The sequence below is a fragment of the Vicugna pacos genome, chromosome 28, assembly GCF_048564905.1.
Source record: "Vicugna pacos chromosome 28, VicPac4, whole genome shotgun sequence".
Classification (NCBI taxonomy): domain Eukaryota; kingdom Metazoa; phylum Chordata; class Mammalia; order Artiodactyla; family Camelidae; genus Vicugna; species Vicugna pacos.
The window spans coordinates 3,602,679-3,624,795 of NC_133014.1; the positions used below are offsets into that span (position 1 = coordinate 3,602,679).

The 22,117-nt window shown below is 55.5% G+C and overlaps 1 protein-coding gene across 3 annotated transcripts in view; it reads left to right on the forward strand.

The window, feature by feature from the left end:
• TGFBRAP1 (transforming growth factor beta receptor associated protein 1) overlaps positions 1-17,737 on the forward strand; it is a 33,999-nt gene extending 16,262 nt beyond the window's left edge. For all 3 annotated transcript variants that reach the window (XM_072951223.1, XM_072951224.1, XM_072951225.1), the window contains 8 exons: positions 4,619-4,701; positions 5,872-6,213; positions 7,827-7,884; positions 9,440-9,583; positions 9,953-10,096; positions 10,580-10,739; positions 12,617-13,050; positions 15,224-17,737. In XM_072951223.1, coding sequence (XP_072807324.1) covers positions 4,619-4,701; positions 5,872-6,213; positions 7,827-7,884; positions 9,440-9,583; positions 9,953-10,096; positions 10,580-10,739; positions 12,617-13,050; positions 15,224-15,400 — 1,542 coding nt within the window. In that variant the 3' untranslated portion in view covers positions 15,401-17,737. The remainder of the gene's footprint in view (positions 1-4,618; positions 4,702-5,871; positions 6,214-7,826; positions 7,885-9,439; positions 9,584-9,952; positions 10,097-10,579; positions 10,740-12,616; positions 13,051-15,223) is intronic.
• The last annotated feature ends 4,380 nt before the right edge of the window (positions 17,738-22,117 follow it).

A 22,117-nucleotide genomic window follows, 5' to 3' on the forward strand; every position in this document is an offset into this window, starting at 1 on the left:
GAAATATAACTGATAGAACAACCTCAAAGTATCTTCATGTTTCCCTAAAAATCGCCCCTTGATCAGTCACGCTTTGTATCTGAGAATAGAAAACATAGTGTTGGTGTGTGCACACTTCAGATGAACATCTGAATTGATCATTAAAAGTTCTCATGAATTCAAAGAAGGAAGGAAGGAAGGAAGGAAGAAAGGAAGGAAGGAAGGAAGGAAGGAAGGAAGGAAGGAAGGAAGGAAAGAAGGAAGGAAGGAAGGAAAAGGAAAACAAAGCCCTCATGAGCTCATAGAGATTCCCTCATTGTTACCCGTCGGCCAGATTTTCACGACGTGTGACGGTTGCAGATGAAACCGTGCTTTCTGGCCTCCGTGGGGGTAGATGCGGAAGCTGAGAGCAGTCGGGACGTGTAATTTATGGTCACAGGGTAGAAGCTGGTATCCCGTCTATATTTAAATATTGATAAATTTTGCATCTTTGTTCCTCATTTTTCAAAGTGAGATGATCTGTGAGCGCTCAGCAGAGGGCAGCACGAGCAAAAAGAAGAAACCAGTGGGTTAAGAACCTCGTGTCTTCCGAGAGCCCCTCCTCCTGCGTTGCTGTCCCTGCAGGGCGGGTGGGGGCCGAGCTGAGAAGGCCCAGGCCCATGAGAGGGGTCCGAGGGTCCCTCCTGTGCCTGGTGGGGCTGCTCCAGCCCCCTCGCCCTCCTGTGAGTGGGCCCGGGAGCTGGGTGTGTGGACCCTCCTTGCACACCCGCAGGCTTCCCTCAGGTGTGTCACATTTTCTTAAAGAAGCTGTCTGAGTTCTTTGCTTTTTTCCCCCCATTTTGCCAAGAGCAGACACGCAGTGGACATCAGATGATGTCAGTGGTTGACATGACCTCCTCCCTGATATCTCAGTGGGGTTTTTCCTTCTAACACACTCCCTGCCTTCCTTTGTTCCAAACTCCCACATCGGCCCTGGAGACACACCCCCAGTGTGGCCCTCGTTCTGGGTTCAAGGTCACGGGTGGCTGCTGGGGACCCTTCTCCTGTTTTGCCTGAACTGCTTTGATAGCCTCCCTTCGGTGTGTCTGTCATCCACCCTCCACACTGCCACAGAGTGATCTTTCCAAGGTGTCCCCTGACCATTGGCTGGAAACCCTTAGTGGGTGCCTGGGTGCCCGCAGTCAAGTCTGCACCTACAGCCTTTGTGGTCTGGCCCTGCCCGCTTCCCCGGCCTCTCCCGCTGCCTCCAGCGCCCTGTGACCTGGGCCTGAGCTGCCGGCTGCCTCAGAGGGCGGAGGACCAAGGAAGCCCACAGCTCTGTGGCACCGCACTCTGCCAGGGTCTTAAGACATTTTTAATCCTCAAAACAAGTCAAAAATAACCACGGCCGCAGCCCAAAGACAGGAAGACGCGCAGCGGGGCTGGTTTGCCTCTGGGCATTCTCTGGGTAGATCCGGGCCAGGCCTCTGATGTGGTGCCCGCCTCCCCAGCCCCGACCTTATCCTCACCCTGCCTCCGTTCACCCCCTCCCCGCCCTCCCTGTCTTGCCTACTGTTATTTACTTGCTTTCCCATCACTGGAGGGGACTTCCGTCAAACACGGCTGCTCCTCCTTGCTCGGACATGCCCTCTGCTGAGCCCTTCCCGCCCCTCCAGGCAGCCCCGGGCCCTCTGAGCTTCCTCGGTGTGTGTGAGCCCGTGACTCGCTCCGTCTACCCCTCTGCTCCGGCGTTCCCGGCCCGGTTCCTGATGGTTGCCTCCCGTTTTCCCCCCGGCATCCTGCTCCTGCCTGGGGCTGGACCACGGAGGAGTGATGGATATGCAGTCAGAGCTTTGAACTGGTCTTCAGACGGAGCCGGGCCGTGTGAACCGTGGAACAGGAAGGTTCTGTTTAAGATAGATCTGTAAGAGAGAAAGAAGGCAGTATTGACAAAAGAGGTTCGGAGATGACTTCTCATGCATATGTGTGAACACGTATGTGATTTTAAGGGTGAGATGTGACTCTTACAACCATCAGGTGCGTGGCTTGGTTTACTTCAGGACGCTTGTGACGAGATGCTAGACCCCAGGCTCAGAAAGACCAGAAAAGCGGAGGGAACGAGACCAGACGTTCGGGAGACGGGCTTTCCACGGTTCACCTTTCTCTCCATTAGAGCAAGCGTTGGCTTTGCTTCACTGAGTTCTGAACTCGGGAGGGATTTGCCAGGAGGCCTCACTGTGGGGCTCGGATTAAAGGAGAGCACCTGCCCGCGTGCACCTGCCACGTCTACGTGTAGCGCCCCCAGACCAGAGCACAGAAGGTGACCCCCAAGTCGTGGGAATCGGGCGTGTTAGCAGAAGGAGTTTCTGTTCCCCTTTCAGAAGGGGCATGTAGGTGGCATCTGAGTCCTCCAGCCGTGAGGGAGAGTTGTCACCCAGCGAGTCTCTCCCTGCAAGCCTGGGTGTGGATGAGAGTTCTCCTCCCCACCACGGGGGTCCCTTCCATCCTTCATGCTGCGAGGTTGGCCTCTTGTCTCTCCTTTCAGACGCGGGGCTGGCCTCCCTCCTGCCCGAACTTCACCCTGCTCCGGTCTGCTCATTGCTCACTTCATCGATAGGCCAGTTTTTAGGGGAGGAAAGTGATGAGCAAGCCGTGCCTCCCGAGGCCTCACAGGGCTTTCTTGGGGGCAGGGAGGCCCTGCTGGGCTTTTGAGAATGAGCCCCTTTGAAACTGAAGGGAGGGAGTGGCGTTCAGGTGCCCCCACACTCTCCAGCCCGTTTCTTCCTGGGGGAACAGCATGAGATCTGCCCAGCCCCTGGACGGGCCTGTGGGTGGAAAGAACAAGGCTGTGGACTCAGAAAGATCTGGTTTCGATCCTGGCTCAACCACTTACACATTAGTAACTTTGGGCTAGAAACCTTAGCCTCTCTGAGCAGAGGGTTCCTATCTGTTAAATGGGCGGAGCGAGTGACAGTGGAGGAGGTTTTTGTGAGATGGATCAGGTGTCTGAGAAGGACGGGTGTGAGCCCTTCATGGCACGTTTGGTGGGATCCCCAGTGAGGCCGTGCGGCCCTGGACCTCTGTCTGCAGGGAGGGTTTTTATTACTGATTGTATTTCACTTCTGATGACTGGTCTGTTCAAATGATCTATTTCTTCCTGATTCAGTTTTGGTGGACAGGATGTTTCTAGAAACTTGTCCATTTCTTCCAGGTTGTCCAATTTGTTGTCATAGAGTTGTTCATAGTGTTCTTTTTTTTAAATAAAAAAAAAGCCCCAAATGAACTTATTTATAAAACAGAAACAGACTCACAAACATAGAAAACAAACTTATGGTTACCAGGGGGAAAGGGGGTGGGAAGGGATTAATTGGGGGGTTGAGATTTGCAGATACAAACTACTAATATGAAGTAGGTGAACAAGTTTATACTGCATAGTAGAGGGAACTGTATTCAATATCTTACAATAACCTACAGTGGAAAAGAATGTGAAAAGGAATGTGTGTGTATCATGATAGCTGAAGCACTGTGCTGTGCACCAGAAATTGATGAAACATTGTAAACTGACTAGACTTCAGTTAAAATTTTTTTTAAAATAATAAAAATAGAAACAAAAAACAAAGCAAAAAATTAATAATAAAGGCAGTTCGTTGCTTAAAAGTAAAACCTGACAGGTGGCTCTTCAGGTCAGCAGCACTTGGTAAAGGGCAGGTGCCCTGCAGGGTGTGGGGGTCCGGGGGAGCATGCTGAGCTGGATGGTGGGCGTGCCTGGCCTTCAGGGAACTGGCAGCTTATAAAACAGCAGGCTGGGTTGGGAAGGGGAGGAACTGAAGCCTGAGGGTCTTAAACACAATTGGAGTCTTCCACTGTGAGGCGACGAGGGCCTGGGCGGTGGTGATGGGAACCGGTGAGGACGGAGCAGAGACAGGCGCACAAGGCCCCTCAGACAAAGGTGGACCAGGTCAGGCAGAGACAGGGCGCAGGTGGGTTTAAAGACACCACAGGCATCTTCTGTTAGTGTGTTGCTATTTCTGGACGTTCCCGGAGCAGAGGGCTCTGTGGTCAAGGTCGTGTGGGTAGGACTGGACCAAACAGAGGCAAATGGCCGTCTCAGTGCCGGGCCTGTCGGACTGTCGGATCGGCGCAGGCTGCGCCTCCCAGGTGGGGCGGGAGGGGCGGCGTGGCTCCGGTGTGGGCAGGAAAGCCCGTTTCTTTCCCTGCTTGTTATTAAATGGGGTCGACCTTGTGCTCTGAGGGACACTCAGAAATGCTGCTGTGAAGATTCAGTTCCACGAGAGTGGCAAAGGGTGGGCAGCTTCCAGACGATACGAAACCGTGATGTTGTTAAAATCCACCTGGGCAGCCGGAGATGGAGGTGGCCCAGGAAGCCCCTGGAATTCGAGAGGAGAATACAGATGGGACGCTGGGCGAATGCACACAGAAGCAGGCAGGCTAGTGCACAGGGGACAGCTGTCTCCCAGGAGTGAGGGGTCGATGGGCATGCAGATGTGTGTACTGAACACGCTTTCCTGTAAGCCTTGTTTTTGCCTTACCGTGTAACTTCAGGTTTGTGTGTCATCATTAGCACGCAGCCTGGATGGCGGTGAGACCCTTAGCTGCTCCGCCGTGATGGCTCTAAGGCACGTCCTGTCTTTCCTTGCAGGTGATGTACAGGAGGGTTCTGCAGCAGGCAGGCTTCATACAGTTTGCACAGCTTCAGTTCCTGGAAGCTAAGGAACTCTTCAGGTAATTGGAGGTGTGGGTGGCAAGCCTGGTGTCCCTGTGGTCAGAGGTGCGTGGCTCTGTGGCGCCATGGTGGCGCAGCCGCAGGTGCTGTGCTCTGGGGAGAAGTGGTTGTGCCGTGGGCCGGGGAACAGCACCAGCAGCAATGGCTGAGAGGCAGAAAACGTGCAAATGGACAAGATAATTAGTCAGAGCCGAGTATCTGGTGTGGACAGGGGTTTGGCGCTGGGGTTGGAGGGTAGCTTGGGTTCGGTTTAGGAAGCATCTTGGAGGCCATTTAAGAGGTGTGAAATTTATCCCATGGGTCACGTGGAACCTTTGAAGGTTGGGGAGGGCAAGGGTGTAAAGATGAAACGAAAGACCAGTGGCAGGAGTCCGGGAGCACGGAGGAGAGGCGTCAGAGCTTCAAGGGGTGGAAGTGGGAACACTGTGGGAAGTGCAGATCCCCGTCCTGCCCCAGAGGTTCCCGTTCATGAGTCTAGGGGGCCCTGCCTCTGTTCCTTGAGAGGTTCAGTGCCCGGCTGGGCGGAGAGCTGGAGCTCAGAGATGCCACCACATCTGTGATCATGTTGAGAGGACGAGCAGGCTGTGCAGGAGGGGACGGGAGAGGGGCCAGCAGTGACTTGGAGGATGGACGTCCCTGAGGATGGCTTCCTGGGCCTTCCAAGGTTAGGACACCATGCTGGCTGTTTGAGTTGCATCCTCATGGGTTGCCCAGAAACCCTGTCCCACTCGCCCCAGAAGAGACAGCACGGGTGGCTGTGTCTTTTGTAGGGTCACTGACGAGGAAATTGTCAGTTAGGTGCTCGAGTCCCTCCTTGCGGACCTTGAACAAATCTATAGATAGTGTCGTGCCAGGAAGCACGCTGGCCTCGGAAGGACCAGAGCCTGCGTTTGATCAGACTGGGCTGTGCTTTCCCTGGGTTTCCAGGGAATTGATGTGCCCCGAGCACCGGCTATGCGAGGCCTCCGGCTGCCGTGCCCCCATTCCATCTTGGGGCCGGGTGGTCGGCGCCTGGGTCAGTGGTGTTGGCTGTGCGTGCAGCCGCGGACGCGTGTGCAGTGCCCGCTCCCCATGGGCGTGTGCAGGCAGGCATGCCCATCCGGCGGCGTCTTGTGTGTCTGCGTGCTCTCTCTCCATCTGCCGCATGTAGTCCGACACTGTAATTGCAGAAGCGGCCAGCTCGACGTGCGGGAGCTCATCTCCCTCTGCCCCTTCCTGCTGCCTGCCTCCTCGTCCTTCACCCGCTCCCACCCTCCCCTGCACGAGTTCGCAGACCTGAGCCAGCTGACCCAGGGCGACCAGGAGAAGGTGGCCAAGTGCAAGCGCTTCCTCATGAGCTACTTGAATGAGGTCCGCAGCACGGAGGTGGCCAATGGCTGCAGGGAGGACATCGACACGGCCCTGCTCAAACTGTACGCGGAGGCCAACCACGAGAGCCTGCTGGACCTCCTGGTCACCGAGAACTTCTGCCTGCTCCCCGACAGCGCCGCCTGGCTGGAGAAGCACAAAAAGTGAGTGTCCTTCCCCCGATGCCCCCACCCCTCCTCTCCCTCCGAAGCTGATGTGCAGCTGACGGGCTAGCGTGACGCCCGAGTCCCGGGGACCCGTCACGGGACAGCCGTAGCGCAGTGACCGCCAGGCACCTCATTGCCGTCTGCAGACCAGCCGAGGGGTCTTGGGGGCACTGATTCTTGTACCAGTGCCTTCATGATGGGACGTGTTCAGAGGCCTAGAGAGTCACGGGAGCGATCATTACATGTCCTTGTCCCCGTCTGGGTGGGATTCCCTGCGGGAGATACCACGTGCGTGTTGGGAAAGTGAATAGGGCACTTCAGCCACTGGTGATCAGGTCGAGTGGATGGATGGACATCGGATAAACAGACAGAAGGGGAGCCTTCTTGGTCTTGTCGATGAAAGGTTGCAGACTCAGACTCTGCCTTCCTCGCCCGAGTGAGCTGGTCGGCCTCCACCCCCTCGCCCGGGCACGTGGGCTGTCCGTCTGCAGGGATGGCTGGATGAGACCCGGCCGCATCCTCCCAGCCAGTGATCTGATCCTTCTAGGCCTTGGAGGGGGGTCTTTAAAAATGAAGGGACTGGGTGCTCCCTGAACTCCACTGAGCAGTAAGACTCTGTCTGTGGTTTCGTTACACACTTGACAGGGAGGAAGTGCCGGTGAAATCCCGCGGAGACCACGGGGGTTGTGGTCCAGACCCCCCTCAGATGCGTGTCGTCAGGGGCTTGTGTCCGGTCTCCATGTGGGAAGTGGCTCCTTGAGCTGTTCCCCTCAGTTTCTCGAATGCAGTATGGAGTTACTTATTTAGGAACCAGAAGAGATACTAAAAACGCAGTGACTGGGGTGGGCAGGTCAGTGTCACTGTCTGAGGGCTCCAGGAATAGTTCAGTGTCTGGAGAGTTTGCTCTCCGGGGGAGGAAACCTGACGTCGTCCCCCTGGGGCAGCTTGCTCCGGTACCTGCTGGGGAGCAGGGGTCCGGGAGAGGACCCTGGTTGCTGCCCAGGCAATGCCCGTGTGACCCTGATCCTTTCCACTTTTAAGTGAGGAATCGGGGCCAGGGAAGGTCATCTGCTTGCTCAAGGTCATACAGTCCGTAAGTAACGAAGCCTGAATTGAACCTTGGGGCCTAGACCTCAGGGTCCCCCCCAACTCTGTTCTCTGCGATGCTGCAGACAGTGGCCTTTGCTGCCGTCCAGACTCCAGACCCCTTACCCCTTCTTCCCGCAGGGGCTCAGACAGCGTCCCTCCTGGACCGTTCTTTTACTACCTCGTGAGGAGGTAATAATGGTTAACTGGAGAGAGAAGAAAGTGTACTGATATTTGAAGCAAATTGTAAAGCAATTCCAACTGTGATTTTCCATAGTATAATTACAGTTTTATTTTTTCAGCTGATCTCAGATTTGAAATATGCTCCTTGTTGGAAATTGAGAGGGCCTACATTTTAATACCAGAAGTGAATAAACAGAAATGAGGATATTTTGGTGGCTTGAGACTTACTGTTGGGCTGAGTGAATAGAGCACAAGGGGCCGGGGCTGAGGACGGCGCCGTGGGGGTGCCACCCACAGTGCGGAGTGGGGAGCCGGCACCCTTACCTCGTGTTTTCTTTTAGATACTTTGCACTGGGACTGCTCTACCATTACAACCACCAGGACGCCGCAGCAGTTCAGGTTAGTTCCAGAGCATTCGATCATTATTTGCAAATCGCTGCCACTTAACTCAGGGCCGCTCAAAAAGAACTCACAGGTTGATAGAGACCACTCGTCTGAACTACCACCTTTTTTTTACAGAATTTAAAAATAATACTGTTTTACAGAAACAGACTCATAGACATAGAGGACAAACTTACGGTTACCGGGGGTAAAGGGGGTGGGAAGGGGTAAATTGGGAGTTTGAAAATCGCACGTCTTGGGGAGTGGTGGAAATGTTAGATGTCTTCATTGTGGTGGTGGTTTCATGAGTGTAGACTTGGGGTCAAAGATTAAGTTTTATTTCTTTTTTTTTTTTTTTAATAGAGGGACTGGGGATTGAACCCAGGACCCGTGCATGCTAAGCATGGGCTCTACCACTGAGCCATACCCTGCCCCCCACATTTTTATTTCTTAAAACACCATGTTCTAAGAATGATATAAGGGTATTGGTAATATTAGCCGAGCTGTAGAAAGAGATGTTTACAGAATTGAAATCATATGGAATAAATCTCTGAAAGGGGCAGAATTTTTTTTAAAAAATGACACATTTCAGTGGTTGTGTGAATAGTTTAGTTTGGGGAGTTCTGTGTTGAAAAACGTAGTACCATAAAAAAAAAATGCGTGTGCTCATATCAGAAGGCTAGTGTTAACACTGCCCACCAGCTTCTTGGGCCGCCTGCTGGTGGTGCGGTTCAGAAGTGCCGTGTGGATGGGTGGGCGAGGTCTGCAGCTCAGGGGATGATGGCAGGACGGGCTCCCGGGCAGCCTCCATCTCTTCTGCCCCGTCGTGATGCTGTCTCATCCCAAGGCTCCGAAAGTCAGCCTCGGTGACGCAGCAGGGAAGAGAGAGCAAAGGGCTTCCGCTGCCAGAGTCTGTCCTGAGCCCCTGGGCAGAGGGCAGTGGGGCCACCAGGAGACAGGACCCCAGAGCTTCTGAGAGCACATCAGACCATCAAGGTCCAGAAAGGTCTTCAGAATCAAGACGCCCGGTGATGCGGGGATGCGGGTACCTTTCTTCCGTGTCCACATGTTCTCAGTGATTTTTTTTTTATTTCATGGAGACATTTTTAATGCCTCCACGTCTTCCCAAATATTATATTTACTATTTGTGTGACTGTGACCTCATTTAGAGGGAAAGAAAGAGAACTTGGTGCTCTATGTTCTTGATTTCCTGAACCATGACCTCCGTATTATTTTTTTTCTCTGAAAAAAATTAAAATAGATTTAAGCATTTAAATTTTGTCTTACTGGGAGGAGGGTACAGCTCAAGTGGTAGAGCACATGCTTGGCATGCATGAGGTCCTGGGTTCAATTAAAATAAGTAAACCTAACGACTTCCCCCGTGCCAAAAAATGGAAAAATAATTTTAGAAAATGTTGTTAATTTAAAAATAAATAATGGAATATTATTTAAAAATTTTTTTGTTCTACCACGTTTGCGTACTAAAAGGCCAGAGAAGTAAAGCCGTGTGCCCTTTCTAAGTGAGTTCTCAAAGGTGTGTAGCCCTGCGTTTGTGCTCTGCCCTCGTCTGTAGCTCTGGGTGAACATTGTCAACGGGGACATTCACGACGCCACCCGCTCAGACTTGTACGAGTACATCGTGGACTTCCTCACCTACAGCCTCGACCCGGAGCTGGTGTGGAAATACGCCGACTGGGCCTTGCAGAAAAGTCAGGAGGTTTGTGCTGCCTAAACGGGTTCTTTTAGGGGCGGCAGTAAGGGGTGGGGAGGCTGGTAAAAATGGGCAAAAAACTAGATTTTAGTGGGAAAACAAGCTACGTTCAGCCCCTCTTTCTGCCTTTTTGTCCCCGCCTTTCACAAGTGCCCCGAGCTGGCTGGATCCCAGCTCTCTGGGAGGCTCCGTGTCTCCGCGCGGGGCGGCAGCCGTGGAGGGGAGCAGACCGCCATCCTGTACGCGGCGTCTGCACTGTTTTCTGTGTCCTCATGCTTTGGGCAGTGACGTTCCCCAAAGCGGACAGCACTCGGAGTGAACAGAAGACGGGGATTCTGAAAAGCACGATGACTAAACTGCTAACCCTTCTTCCAGGTTGGAGTTCAGGTTTTCACCAAGAGACCCTTGGACGCACAGCAGAGCAGCTTTAACCCGGCTGATGTTATCGCTTGCCTTAAGAAATACCCTCAGGCTCTGGTTAAGTACCTGGAGCATCTCGTCGTGGACAGGAGGCTGCAGGTGAGCCCTCAGAGCGCGGGCTGCCATGCGCCACCATGACCTGAACTTGGCCGCGGGGCCGCCGTGACCTTCCACATTCCCAGCGCTCTGTCTGCGCTGGGGCTTGTGGGTGGTCCGAGCAGGAGCTGGTGAAGGAGACCCCAGGCCCACGTAATGACTTTTTCCATCTCTTGTCCCCTCAGCACACGTTCTTCTCTTTTCCTTCCTCATGATTATTCTTAAAGGAAATGAGAAAACGGTCCCTTTTGGGAGAATACCTAAGTTCCTTACTGCTCAAAATGACAAGTGACTCTTTCTGTTTTCCCGTGGATTGTAAATTAAGCTTCTCTGTGAGGTGGTTTCTAGAGCCATTGCTCCAGCCCATGCATTCTGTCATCATCCTGAGGTCCCCCCCAACACGTCACACGTGTGGTCTGGCTGGGGAGATCTCCAGGCTACCCCATTGCAAATGCTGAGTGTCCGCTTGGTCCCCGTGTCCTGCAGAAGGAGGAGTACCACACGCACTTAGCTGTCCTCTACCTGGACGAGGTGCTGCAGCAGAAGCCCGGCGCCACTGGCCAGGGCGCAGAGGTGACCGAGACGCAGGCGAAGCTGCGACGCCTGCTCCAGAAATCCGACCTGTACCGCGTCCACATTCTGCTAGGTGAGCGGTGTCTCCACAGCTCTGTCTGGATAAATGTCACCAGGGGCGGGAAGCGGGGCGGAGGCCTTGATTTGGGGGGTGGGGAGGATGTTCCCTGAGCCTCTGCAGCATGAAGTCAGCCTCCTGGCGGGCGGGCAGGGCTCCTCATCCGTCCTTCACCCTCTGGAAAAGGTCACGGGCCCTTCAGCTGACAACACAGAGGCCGCCCTGGGACATCTGAGTGTCTGCTGGGCAGACCTTTGTCTGAACTTCCCTATTCGACTTCGAAGCACTCGGGTCAGTTCCTCCAGCTCTGATCACAGCTCTGCCCTCGCTTGGCCGCTCCAGACTCAGGAAAGCAGGCAGAGACCCGGAGCGGGGTCTGCTTTTCATGTCCCCCCAGGACAGAGACCACAGTTTCTATGTCATGTGAGGACTGCTGAGCGGCACCCACTGGGGTCCATGTGTCTCTTGCTCCCTTGAACCCCATAGACTTTCCTGGGGGGTCCTTGCTGGGCTAATAACGTATTTCTCCTTAGGAGCGTTGAACATTGCTTTCTGACCATTAGCTCCAGTCCATTCTCACTGGTCACAGTAGTTACATCCTGTAAAGTCTCCACAAACTGCATCCGGGACCCAGACCCATCACACCCAGAGAAATGCAGGGTCGGGTTCCTGAGATCCTCTGGTCACCACGTTTCTGTTGACTGATCATAACGTAACCTTGTGGATGTGTTTCTGTTTAAAGACGCCTCATTTAATGTACATTGTTGACTTGCTGACCCCAGGCTCACGGCCAGCAGCACAGGACTCAGGCCTGAATGACACTTGTGTGACACGTGTACTTTCTCTAAAAGGCACATCACAGCCCTTCCTGTGCTTAGGAACACGGGATGGCGTGGCGGCACCACACTTGGGGCCATCCCAAGTGGTGAAATCACCGCCGAAAAGCACAAATGCAGAAACGGGGCACCAGGGGTCCCACGGAAAGTACACTTGTTTATAGGATGAGCCCCGCCAGGAACACATGGCAGGCAGCTCACATTTCTCGCCACCGAGCGCGTGTCCACAGGGACCACAGAAGCACCTAGAGTATGACTTCCAGGTTACAAATGAGTTTTGGCGAATCTGCAGACAGCAACCCTGAATGCTGAGGGTGGACTGACCGCCAGGCACAGGTCACAGGGCTCAGCTGACATCCTGACACTTCCTTTTGCAACAAGCCTGTGACCAAAGTCCTGTGATTTGTCACCATTTTCACAGGAAGGTGCATTGACGCCTGGGGAGTTGCATCCTGCCCCCGCCCCACAGCTCACAGGCTGTAAGGGGCAGGCTTGGCAGTGTGCCCAGACAGACACCCCCAGGCCACCTGACGGACAAGGGCCCAGGGTCAGCCGTGAAATTGGAAATTGTAATCTGGACTAGAGGGGTTCAGCACACCTTGGGGGTGAGGTGCTGCTGTCTGAGTTTAATGAGTAGAGGGCTTTCTGCTTTCGTCAGAAGCTACCTTCCTGGGAAGACAGCAGTAAGGGTGGGCCAGATGGGGGCCTGGAGCCGTGATGCTCAGTGACCCACCGCAGCTTCTGAGGTCGTGGTCATTGGTTTTACTCATTCTCCAAACTCCGTGTTGTGCACTCTGAGTTCTGGCCGTGCCTGTGAGTGTTACTCACACCTAGAGGCGAAGCATGAAAATACAACGAAGCCTCTTAATCGTCTGGGAGGCAGTTTTGGGGTGTTCGGGTGCCTGAGTCTGGGGGAGTCTGGGTACCCAGGAGGCAGAGCTTGGGGGAGTCTGGGTAGCCAGTCTTGCTCTGCTCACACTTAAGCTAAGGGCCCCTGGCAGGACTGGCACCGGGTGGCCGGGGCCTGCCATTTCTAACTGGCGACTCCCCCGGCAGACAGGATCCGGGGTGCCGGGCTCCCCATGGAGCGGGCCATCCTGCACGGGAGGCTGGAGCAGCACGAGGAGGCGCTGCGCATCCTCGTGCACGAGCTGGGGGACTTCGCGGCGGCCGAGGACTACTGCCTGTGGCGCTCCGAGGACAGGGACCCACCCTACCGCCGGCGGCTCTTCCACCTGCTGCTAGGCCTCTGCCTGCGGCCCGGCCCCTCCGCGCACGAGCTGGCCGTGGCCGCCGTGGACCTGCTGAACCGCCACGCCACCGAGTTCGATGCCGCCCAGGTTCTGCAGCTGCTGCCCGGCACCTGGTCGGTGCAGCTGCTCCGCCCATTCCTGATGGGGGCGGTGAGGGACAGCGTGCACGCCCGGAGGAGCGCGCAGGTGGCCGTGGGGCTGGCCAGGTCTGAAAACTTGATCTACAAATACGATAAGGTGAGAGCCTGGCCCTCCCAGGAGAGACGTTTTGTTTGAGGTTGACTTTTCTCGGGAAAAGATGCTCTGTCTGTTTTTTTCTCTGTTAAGTTCAGCACATCACGTACGCGGTTCTGCTCATACAGAAGCAGGTCCAGAGCAGGGGCGGGAGCTGGTCGGCAGGTGTGACGTTGGAGCTGCCTCCCTCCCCTTTCAGACCCTGACGGTCTAGAGCGCGTGTGGGAAGGGCTGACCCTCACGAGGACGTGCCGGGTGCCAGGCGTTCCTGTGCATCATGACGCCACCGCGTCAGCACAGCAGTTTCCTGCAGAATCCGCTGCCATTGTCTCCTCTCCCAGAAGAGGAAGCATTGGCACCGGAAGGTCACACAGAACGTGGAAGCACCCAGGTGTGAATTGCGGGCCAATTCAGAAACCATGGAGGGGAGGGGATAGCTCAGGAGTAGAGCGTGTGCTTAGCACGCACGAGGTCCTGGGTTCAGTCCCCAGTACCTCCATTAAAATTAATAATAATAAAAAGAGATAAATAAAAGTAAACCTAATTGCCCCCCCCAAATAAAGAACTCCACATTCTTGGCCCCCGTCCCTGTAACAAATCCCGCAGGTCAGCAGGCTCAGACCACGCACGTCCAGTTCTCAGGGGCTGGGGGCTGGGAGCCAAAGGTCGAGGTGCTGGCTGAGTTCCCTACTCCTGGCCTGCAGTCGGCCCCCTTCTCACTGTGCTGGCACGGCCGGGAGTGCGCGCCAGCCTCCTCTGTGAGGGCCGTGATGCCATCACGGGGCCCTGCCTCATGACCTCCCCCAGCCCCACCTCTGGGTACCACCACTTGGGGCAGAGGGTTAGGGCTTCCACATAGGAATTTGGGGGAGATACAGGCACTCAGTCTGTGACAGCACCAGGCTCATCGGAGGCTTCTCTCTGGTGAGGCCCGAGCTCCCCGAGGCCAGCAGACTGTCCTTCCGGAGCAGGAATCCGACGTGTTCCTCCCGCTCAGCCGCCTTCCTTGACTCTGCCGTGGAGGAGTCCAGAGCCCTGGAAGAGCCAGCCTCCCTCCTCGGGCCGCCCCTGCCCCCCTCACTGCTCCCAGGATGTGCGGAACCTCCCAGGGACATGCCATTTCACACGTACGGCCTTGTACCCACCTCTCCCTCTGCCAGAGACATTCCTACCGCCTCCTCTGTGCCTGGGGGATGCCTGTTCGAAACCCAGCCTGAGTCTCTTTGCCCTGTGAAACCTTCCCGTCCCTCTGAGCAGGCCGGCACCTCACTCACCCACCCACGTGCCGTGCGCACACAGCCGTGGTTGTCACCCTTCACCGTCAGGCTTTGGGATCTTGGAGGGCAGGAATTTCCTGTTTGTGTCAGTGTTCCTGAGCCAAGCCTGGCGTCTTAAGGGCATCGAATAAATGTTTGTTGAATGACTGAAGAAACTAATTAGGTGAATTGACCACACTTGGACCCTGCCCTGCCGATAGGCTGAGCTGCTGCGCTGACCAGGTCAATTGTGCAGAGAGGCGTTTAACTTGCAGAATTTCAGTCCCGTTTATCAGACAAGGAGGAATGGAGTTTGTTAGTTTCATCATTTACCTTTAAAGAAAGGAGATTCTGTTTCCTGGGGCGTCAGGAGTGGGCACCAATCGACCCCATGACTTTGACGAAGTCTCTTCTTGGTGCCTTACTTTTCTGGTTTGCAAACGAGGGGAGCAGGGAATGAGATGACCTGAGACGTCTGGTCAGCTCCAACTGGCGTGACTTTGTAACAGGTTGTGCCTGACAGGTCGTGCCTGACGGCATCAGGGCTCCGTGAACGTCTGAGAGGGTCTCGGTGAGAAGCGCCGTGGCCAGGCCGCCATGACTTTTGTGAGAGAAGCAGGCAGTTTTGTAGCTGTTTTTTTCACTTTTCCATTTCCTGAGGATGTTTCTGTTTATTTTCACGTCTCAGGGCCTGTTTCGAGAGGTCGATATCAATCGACCATGACTTTTGTGAGAGAAGCAGGCAGTTTTGTAGCTGTTTTTTTCACTTTTCCATTTCCTGAGGATGTTTCTGTTTATTTTCACGTCTTAGGGCCTATTTCGAGAGGTCAGTATCAAAACAGCCCCATCAGAAGCGGTAACAGCTCTGAAAACCAGTGTCACTCACGTGACAGGTGTCCCATCTTTCTTTCTTTTCACAGATGAAACTGAAGGGAAGCTCCGTTCGGCTCTCAGACAAAAAGCTTTGCCAGATGTGCCAGAACCCCTTCTGTGAGCCCACGTTTGTCAGGTACCCGAACGGGGGTCTGGTCCACACCCACTGTGCGGCCGGCAGACACACAAACCCCAGCTCCCCCAGCCCTGGGACTCGGACTTGAAAAGACCAGCCGAGGGCTCTGACCCAGCCTGCCGGCTGCAGAGCGCGGGGGCCGTGGTGCCCACGTCGCCATGGGAAAGGGACGGCACCTGGAGCCGGGGGACCTCAGTCCGTGGGGAATGGCTCTCGGCGGCTGACCCCCTCCATCAGATGTAAGTGGACAGTCCCCAAAAGAGAGACAGGCCCGATTCAGGTACATCACAACCCGGAACAGAAGTCTACTCTGGAAGGAAACGGGCCTCCCTGTGCCACCCAGACGAAGCGGACCCCCACCCGGCGCCCTAGTCTATAGGCGCACATTTGCACTGGAAACGTTTGCTTGGGGGGCACCGGGAACCCTGTCCTGGTGGGTAAGCGGCCAGGGTGCGGGACCTCCTGAGTCCTCTGCCCCCTCCCGCGGGGGCGCTCTCTGACCTCACCACTCGGCCACCGGCCACCCCGTCACCTGGCGGGCTCTGCCTTTGTCCTTGGGGACGCCGACCTTAGGAAGTATTTTTGTTCCTTCCCACCTCCCGCCTGGCTCTCGACTCCTAAAAGATTCTGCCTTGGGGACCCAAGCACTCCCTTTCGGGTAAATTCATTCACTTCTGGCCACCTCTTGAGTGAAAACCTCGAGAAGCTGAGGTCGCTTGGGGATATGCTTCCGGCGTGTCTGGACGTCCATGGCGGGGACCGGGACCCGTGGCGCATGGTCTGTGGGCGTGAAACTGCAACACACATGTTCTCCGTTTTATTTGAAGTTACATTCTCTCAGTGGTTTCTCTCTTGGTTAGAGATTCACCTGTCATGTTCCGTTCGGGATGCTGCCTCCTGTTCAAACGCATCCCCTGCTGAACACTCGGGAAATGAAAAGGGAAACAAACGTTCCGGCCACAAGCGGACGTGTTCTCAGGGGCAGCGGGGGGCCACCTGCACCCTGGGCAGGGTGGACGGTGGGTGGCGGCTGCCTCCCACGCGAGGGAGACGGCACCCCTCCCCAGGGCAGGCCTGCCCCCCGCGGGGCGGCCCAGCCGGCGGCCTCACCGCCCGGCACTTGCCGCGCATGCGCCGTGGCTTCCCGCGCGCACAGGACGGGCGCCGCCCGGCACCCGAGACCCGCATCCCTTCTGCGTTTCTGCCCAGCAGCGCGGAGCAGCTGGCGCTGTTGTTACTTCACTGCCCTCTTCTGCACCTCCTCGTGGGGATTCCTGATTCTGTCAGGATCTAAGAAGAAAGACACTATACCCCCCGCCGTAAGACTTGCAGCAGCTCGTGTGTGTGGCGGGAGGACCGGGGGTGCGCCCTGTCCCTCAGCCCGGAGCTCACCCTCCGTTCTGCAGAAACGTTTTCTGTACGAGTAATGGTCAGCGTGCTCCTTCCTCTTGTGATTCCAAGGGGGCCAGAAACAAAGGCACCCGCACCCTTTCCTGCTGTGTCTCCATTTCTAAAGAATAAACGGTGAAGAGGTTCCCCCAGCTCGGCTGTGTGCTGTCAGCCGCTGAGTCCGAGCCGCGTGGGTGCCCCCTGCGGACGCCTGTGGACGGATGGGCGGTCGTGTTACCGAGTCCCTTCTCGTTACCACTTGGGAGTCTGGGTGCATTCCTCAGAGAACCGGCAACACACAAAACCGCACTTTTAAAAGCACTGTTTCTCTGCCCGAGGTGGGTGCAGTCCTGGAAAAGCCTTCTTACCGCTCCTTCCTAGCTTAGGGGCTCCAGCCTCTCTTTTCTCTAAACATTGTTCAGTATTTTGCAGTGTTTGTTATCCTTTAGAAGAACGGGGACTGAAGTTGACCAGTTTTGTATCTCTACTGAATAACGCGGTGGAGTTCTGTGCCTTTGTGCAGGACTGCCTCCTGTGTTAAAAACCAGACCTTTCTCTAACCTTTCTCTAACTCCCTCAAGGCCCTTTTCTCAAATCGTATTTTTAAAAGGCTGTTTTGTGACCGAGCCGTTGAATAGAGCGATTAGAACTGCCGCTCAGCCCTTCCTCTCTCAGGAGGTTCCGTGTAACTGTCTGCGTTAAAACAGCAGGAACCAGACTCAGCTGACGTGACTATTCCAGGGTCAAATCTCAAACTCCCTGAGCTGTTGGTTTCTCCGGCGCCCATGTGGGCACGTCCTGGGCTGCGGATCCTCGGGCCTGCGCTCAGAGCGGGAGCACCTGTGCCTGGGGCCCGGGAACGTGCTTCCTGGGGCTCTGGGGGCGGGGGCCGCACCCTCGAATTGCCGCCGCCACACAGCTTCCCTCCCTCGGAAACCTCTGTCCTCGTCTTTACCCTCTGCCCCTGGTCAGCTCCCAGATACACGAGATGTACAAATGTAAACTTGTTGATTTGATTAAAATTCTTTGCATTCTTTTTCTCGTAATAATTTCATCGTTTTTACATAAAAATTATCCAGGTGAGGTGATGGTTTCTGCTCGCAGGGCATTTCACCTAAGTTGTTCTAGAACTGAGTCGTTCAGACCTGGTGGCGCCTCCCAGCTCCTGCAGGGGCTTGGACCGGCCGCCCCTCGAATCCTTTGCTGTGACTGCACTAAATTTGAAACTATGCGCTTCTGACCCTCTGCTGCATCGCCCTAAGGTGACTCAGGCTACCTTCAGATGAATTCTGCCCTGCGGGGAATTTCCTTTAATGAAGGAGATTTCTGGTCACTTTTCACATCACCATTTAGCCAAATGCTCGGAAGGAAGTCTGCCCCCCTCGGGTGACTTTGTTTACATCTCCCCTTCTCAATTTTAATTCACCCCTTAGGACCTCGTTCACAGCAGGTCTTTGAGAAACCCTGCTGAGTGAATCTCCCAGCCTTTTTTGTGTTCTTTCTTTCATTCCTGGGGCTGGACTAGCTGAGGGAGGGGTGCACACAGCTAAGAGCCCCGGACTCTTCTCACCCACTGAGCGAGCCATCGGGCAGGCCAGTCCCAAATATGTGTGGGTGACCCCAGTCTCAGGCTGGAGAGACCGGGGTGCAGATTGTTGGGGTGATTTTCGGGGAGTCTGAGTCTCACCAAGTCAGCTCTCTGGTCCCCATCTGCAGATTTCCCCGCCCGTGTTGCGCCGACCGTGAACAAAAGAGGAAGCTGGAAACCAGCCAGGGCGGCTGTGTTCAGACAGACAGTCCAGAGCAGCAACTTCACTCTCCTTCTTGGTCCTGCATCGTTGGCCTGGACAGCTCGTCAGCACATTAAGATTAAAGGGGGGCTTCAGCCGACAGACCCGATGGGAAGGAGAGGCTGTGAGAAGATGACAGGCCAAGGGGTGGAGAGAGCCAGACGGGAGACTGACGTTGGATGTGTCAGTGGGGGAGGCGAAGGAAGCCTGGCGCCCAACTCCACTAACCCGGCTCTGTCTTGTCGCCCCCACTTTGACCATTTGCCCAGAGCAACTGGTGTGCACAGTGGGGTGAGGGTGGTCATTCCAGGCCATCGAAGCCAAGTTCCTGGCTTCAGAGGATGCTGCATTCTTGTCAGCCGACCCTGAGCTCTTACGACCTCACTTGTGGACAGCCAGCTTCTGACACGTTTCCATCCTTGCCCTCGAAGGAAACAGCTAGGGCGTCAGGCAGGCTGACAGCACGACTGAAGGTCGTTGCTGTGTGTGTCCAGCCCTCCCGCGGCCCAGGCACTGACCAGGTCCTCCTGTGCCCCCTTTCATGTGGTCCTCGCGGGGACTCGGGCTGGGGGTTTCCATCATTTAGGGGGCAGGGAGTCAGATGCAGAATCACTTGCTGGAATCCCGCAGAGCAAGCTGCTGAGGCTGGGACGGCGCTGCCCGGATGCACACATCCTTCTGCCCTGCATGGGCGTTTCCAGGAGATCGGACACCTGAGTCCTGGGCACTCAGTGACCTCGGGCCCCGCGGGCTGGGCCGCCCATGGTGTGAACCAGCAGAGAAAGGACACCAGGGCTCCAAGTAGCCAGGTAGGGATGAATATAAGTTTTTCTGCTAATGTCCTAGAAAACTTTCGCTTTTATCTCACCCCACCAGTAGGGACCAAGATTCAACATGACAGGCTTGTAGGTTTTCCATGGTGGTCAGCATTAGGATGACACTTCTGAGACTTACTGGGTCTCATTTTTCGGAGGCGAGTCTCTTCCCATGGAGCCCAGGCACTGCCCTCTGGGTTTGGGTGAACCCCAGGGCAAGATGGAACCCAATCACGGAGAAGCAGCGGTTGCCCTGTAGGCCTGAGTGGGGCGAGAACTTGGTATTTGCGCCCTGTCTTAGGACCGAGAAGTTCTCCGCGAGGCTGGAGACAATCAGGAAGGTAGCAAAGTGAAAGTCAGAGGTGGAGCTGGAGTCACTTAGCAGGGTCGGGAGGCTTTTAAAATATGGGCGCCCTCTCCTGACCCCCACCCCTCAGTCTCCCTCTCTGTTTCACCTGTAACGTCCTTCACTCATTGCAGTTCGGCGAGTGACTCAGGTTCTACACTTCCCGAAGTGGTGGTGTCTTGGGAGGTGCTGGCCCCCAGGTTCTTGGCTTATTAGTCATGGCCCTGGTGCCAATTTTGGCAAGAACACAGTCTTACCCACCAAAAGAGCAGTAATACTTTATTTAAAATATGTACAAAATTATTACTTTGAAACATATATATTACTGTCCAACAGACATCATAGAAACACTGATTGATGTAATTTTTGGTACCTTCATTCGTTCAGCTTTGTGATTTCTCTTCCACTCAGGCTCCCAAAGAACATTGTCTTAAATGCCCACGGGAGGGGAGGCGCCCAGAGGCCCGCCCCCTTGGTGGCCCGGCTGTGCTCTTGGACACCACCGAGGCGGTGCAGCTCTGCCTCGGGGGAAGTGAAGGCAAACCCTGGCCTTGCTGGGGGCCCCCAGGACAAAGGACGAGCGGGACCCACCTCCATCAATCACAGGCCGGTCCTCCTCAGTCTGCCCCGGCTTATGGAAGTATATGCTGCCCCGGGTATATAAGGGTCCGGGGTGTCTGGGTCTGGGCATAAAAGGAGGGTGAAGGTGGTGAGAAATGGTGCCAGTTATTTTCTGGAGAAGCCCTTCTCTGGGCTTAGATGAACGTAAATGATATTATGTTTCTTTCCTGCCTCTGGCACTGGAGGAGAATGAGGAGCTGGCCTCTTAATACTACCTTGGAAATGAGAGGAGAAATGCCGGGGGCTTCTGGGCTCTGAGTTCTGATTACTCGGAGACAGTCAGACACCAGCCCTTGGGCACAGCCATGCCTCATCCTTCCCCCTTGCCCCCCAGCGCCCTGCACCACACAGGCACTTACTAAATGCTCATCTTGCGGATAAACAAATGGAAACGGGAGATTTGGTGACTGCAAGGCATTCGCAATTTAGCATCAGAGTGTCTGAGAGACGGCAGGGACATCGGACACCATCCAGACCTGCGTCCTCACTTGGCAAATGGGGAAACTGAGGCCCAGAGAAGTGGGGTGGCACGAGCAAGGTCCCTGACTGGTTCCTGATAGAGTTTAGTCTTAGAATCAGATTTTCTATATCTCCTTAAATTTCTCACTCTTCATATCAGAAACTGTGAAGAGAGCTCCGTGGACTCAGCCACGTGCCCTGAACTCAGGAGAGTCATGCCCAGCCCTGGAAGCTTTATGGTGGCCCTGGACACAGGCTGGGTGTCCTCGAGGCTGCTTCCCTCCCAGGGTCCCAGTCCTGCCTGGGCTGGGGGACCGAGGTCCCAGGAGGCAGCCCAGAGAGCAGTGCTCAGACTCCCTTGGACCTGAGTGAGGTAGGAACACAGAGGTCAGTGCGGGCAGCCCAGCGGTGGGGGTCTGTTCTGCCCCCGCTGCGAGGCAGGTCCCATGCTGGAGGGAGGGACGGTGCAGCTCGCTAAGACCCCGGCCTCAGGGCATTGTGGGAAACGTGTAAACAGAGCCCCCAACCACTTCTGAGACTGAAAGCAAGTCCTGAAAAGATGTATCACAGAAGGAGGAGTGTGGTTCCCACCCACGGGGACAGGTGGAAAGAGGAAAAGGGGGACGGGGGACCAGTGGTGGGAAGGAGAGAAGGGGCGGGGGTGTCATAGCAGCTAGTGACGTGCTAGGCTTCAGGGGAGGGGCCAGGTGGGTGCAGCCCGGGAGGAGGGTCCCGATGAGCACGGGCTGGCGCGGGCTGGCGCGGGCTGGGGCTTCTGTTTCAGCTGAGCTGACCCAGAACATTCTCTGGGCTTCCAGCCATCAAGGCCTCCCACGTGTCACACAGGGAGCTGAATAGCACAGGGGCCCCTCTGCTTCCCAGTGCCACTTTGGCATCATCAGAAACGCACATCTGACCAACAGAAAGAACTCTGCCTGTGCCCACAACGCACGCCTCAAACAATGCCTCCAAATGCTGGAGCCCAGTGCAGGGAACAGCCACCCACGAGATGAACCTACGGGTTTCCCACCTCGGAATATGGCCAGTGGTGGGAAGAGACAGAGCCTTCCTCCTGCCCCACCTCAGCCCCCCTCTCTCCCTGCTCCCTCTCCTCCCTAACCTTCTGCTCAAATCCTCCATCACCACCCTATTTCCCCTTTTGTCTCGAGTGCCATCCAGTTTCCATCAGACACTGCCCTTCTGCAGCGAGAAACGAGGACAACCTGCCTTGCAAACTTGGGAGCCGCAGGTCACCTGGTAACAAACGAGTCCCTTTGTGCTTAAGAAGCCTGGATAAAGTGCCGCCGCCGCCTCCGGAGGTCCTGGTAGCGCAGCAGGGGGCGTGCGGGCACCTCCCCGCCCCTCCCGCCCCTCCCGCCCGCGCC